We start from the raw sequence: 1,699 nt of genomic DNA, 5'->3' as shown, positions 1-1,699 counted from the left end.
GCGGCGGCTGCTGCGGGAGATGAGGGTGGGGAGAAGGGGCTGGCGAGAGGCGGCGGGCGGTGATGGAGGGAAGCCTGGGGTCTCTGGAAGGGCATCTGCTCCCCGGGGGTCAGTGCGGGTGTAAGCGCCTTGTGCCTGGCGCTCGAGAGACCCTTCTCTCTGCAAAGAGGCTGCTGGAGATCGAGGAGCTTCAGATCTTCACGCTGTCCCCTCAGCACCCCTGCGCCTACCTCCCGCCAAACGGCGTACCCAGAGCCACCTCCATGCTGGGGTCAGGGCGCGCCCATCACTCCTTGTCCTGTCTGTGGTGTTTGCAGATCCATTCACGGAGCTCATGGAAGGGAAGAAGATCTACAAGAAACTCCTCAGCTTCCTGCTCTTCAGTTTCATCTTCAGCTCCTGCGTCTTTATTTCTCTTCGTCAGTTGAGGATTTCTGAGGCAGAGCTTTATGATTCCAGTCCCTCTGCACAAACAGCCCACGCTGGAAACACCAGCATCCCACCAAAAGGTGATCACAGGTTGACCATCCTGCTGTGGAAGTGGCCGTTTGGCCACCACTTTAACTTCAGCAACTGCTCGGAGCTCTACAGCACCCCAGATTGTCATTTCACCGTCAACCACAGCTGGTCCCAAAAGGCTGATGCTGTGATTATGCATCACAGGGATGTGTACAGGGACATGGTGGGGCTGGCCCAGCTCCCCAGACACCCTTCCCAGCGCTGGATCTGGTTCAACCTGGAGTCCCCAAGTCACTCTCCAAACCTAAGTGCCATGGACAACCTCTTCAACCTGACCATGTCTTACCGGAGAGACTCGGACATTTTTGCCCCTTACGGGGAACTACAGGTTCTCAACCAGCTCCAACCCCTCAACATCCCACCCAAGACCAAGCTGGTGGCCTGGGTAGTCAGCAACTGGAGAGCAGACTCCCACCGGGTAAAGTACTACCAGGAGCTGAAGAAACACATCACTGTGGACATCTATGGGAGACATCACTTGCCTCTGCCCGTGGACGAGCTCCTTCCCACTGTGTCCCAGTACAACTTCTACCTGGCTTTTGAGAACTCACTGCATGAAGACTACATCACTGAGAAGCTCTGGAGGAACGCCTTGTCCTCTGGCACCGTCCCTGTCGTGCTGGGACCTCCTCGAGAAAACTACGAGCACTTCTTACCCCCTGACTCCTTCATCCATGTTGATGATTTCCCCAGTGCTGGGCACCTGGCTCAGTACCTGTGGGACCTGAGTAAGGACACCGAGAGATACCAGCGCTACTTCCAGTGGCGCAAGTGGTTGAAACCCGTGGTAGGTACCAGCTGGGCCCTACACGTCTGCAGAGCTTGTCACTTCTTGCAGACGACGGAGGCCAAGTACCAGGTTGTGCCTGATCTGTCTGAGTGGTTCGTGTAACTGCTGTTTGCTCAGCTCTCTGCTCCGCCGCGATCTTTTTGTCCTTGCTGTCAGGCTGCAGTTTGAGGAGATGATTGAACTTGATGGAAACGGAGGGACAAGAGGAGCTTTGAAGCAAACAAGGACAAGGAAGCAATTAGGTGTTTGCGTGTCTTTATCTTGGAGAATAGACTGTCAGGTAGAGTAGTACATTGGGGTGGGTTTTTTTTTTGCTGATTAGTTACCTGAACAACTTGTTAGGTTGGCTGCAGCTTGATCTTTGGAGAAATACACCTCCAGTCTCTGCAA

The 1,699-nt window shown here is 54.6% G+C and overlaps 1 protein-coding gene across 1 annotated transcript; it reads left to right on the top strand.

The window, feature by feature from the left end:
* Positions 1-317: 317 nt before the first annotated feature.
* On the top strand, positions 318-1,411 carry LOC104529800 (alpha-(1,3)-fucosyltransferase 6-like; the record flags this gene model as incomplete). Its single annotated transcript, XM_010174205.1, has 1 exon — positions 318-1,411. A coding segment is annotated over one exon (1,094 nt), but the record flags the coding sequence as incomplete, so codon positions are not given.
* Positions 1,412-1,699: the final 288 nt, after the last annotated feature.

The sequence above is a fragment of the Antrostomus carolinensis genome, unplaced genomic scaffold (assembly GCF_000700745.2).
Source record: "Antrostomus carolinensis isolate BGI_N321 unplaced genomic scaffold, ASM70074v2 scaffold40358, whole genome shotgun sequence".
Classification (NCBI taxonomy): domain Eukaryota; kingdom Metazoa; phylum Chordata; class Aves; order Caprimulgiformes; family Caprimulgidae; genus Antrostomus; species Antrostomus carolinensis.
Note: the sequence above shows the minus strand (reverse complement) of the source record. Positions and strands in the feature narration are given on the sequence as shown.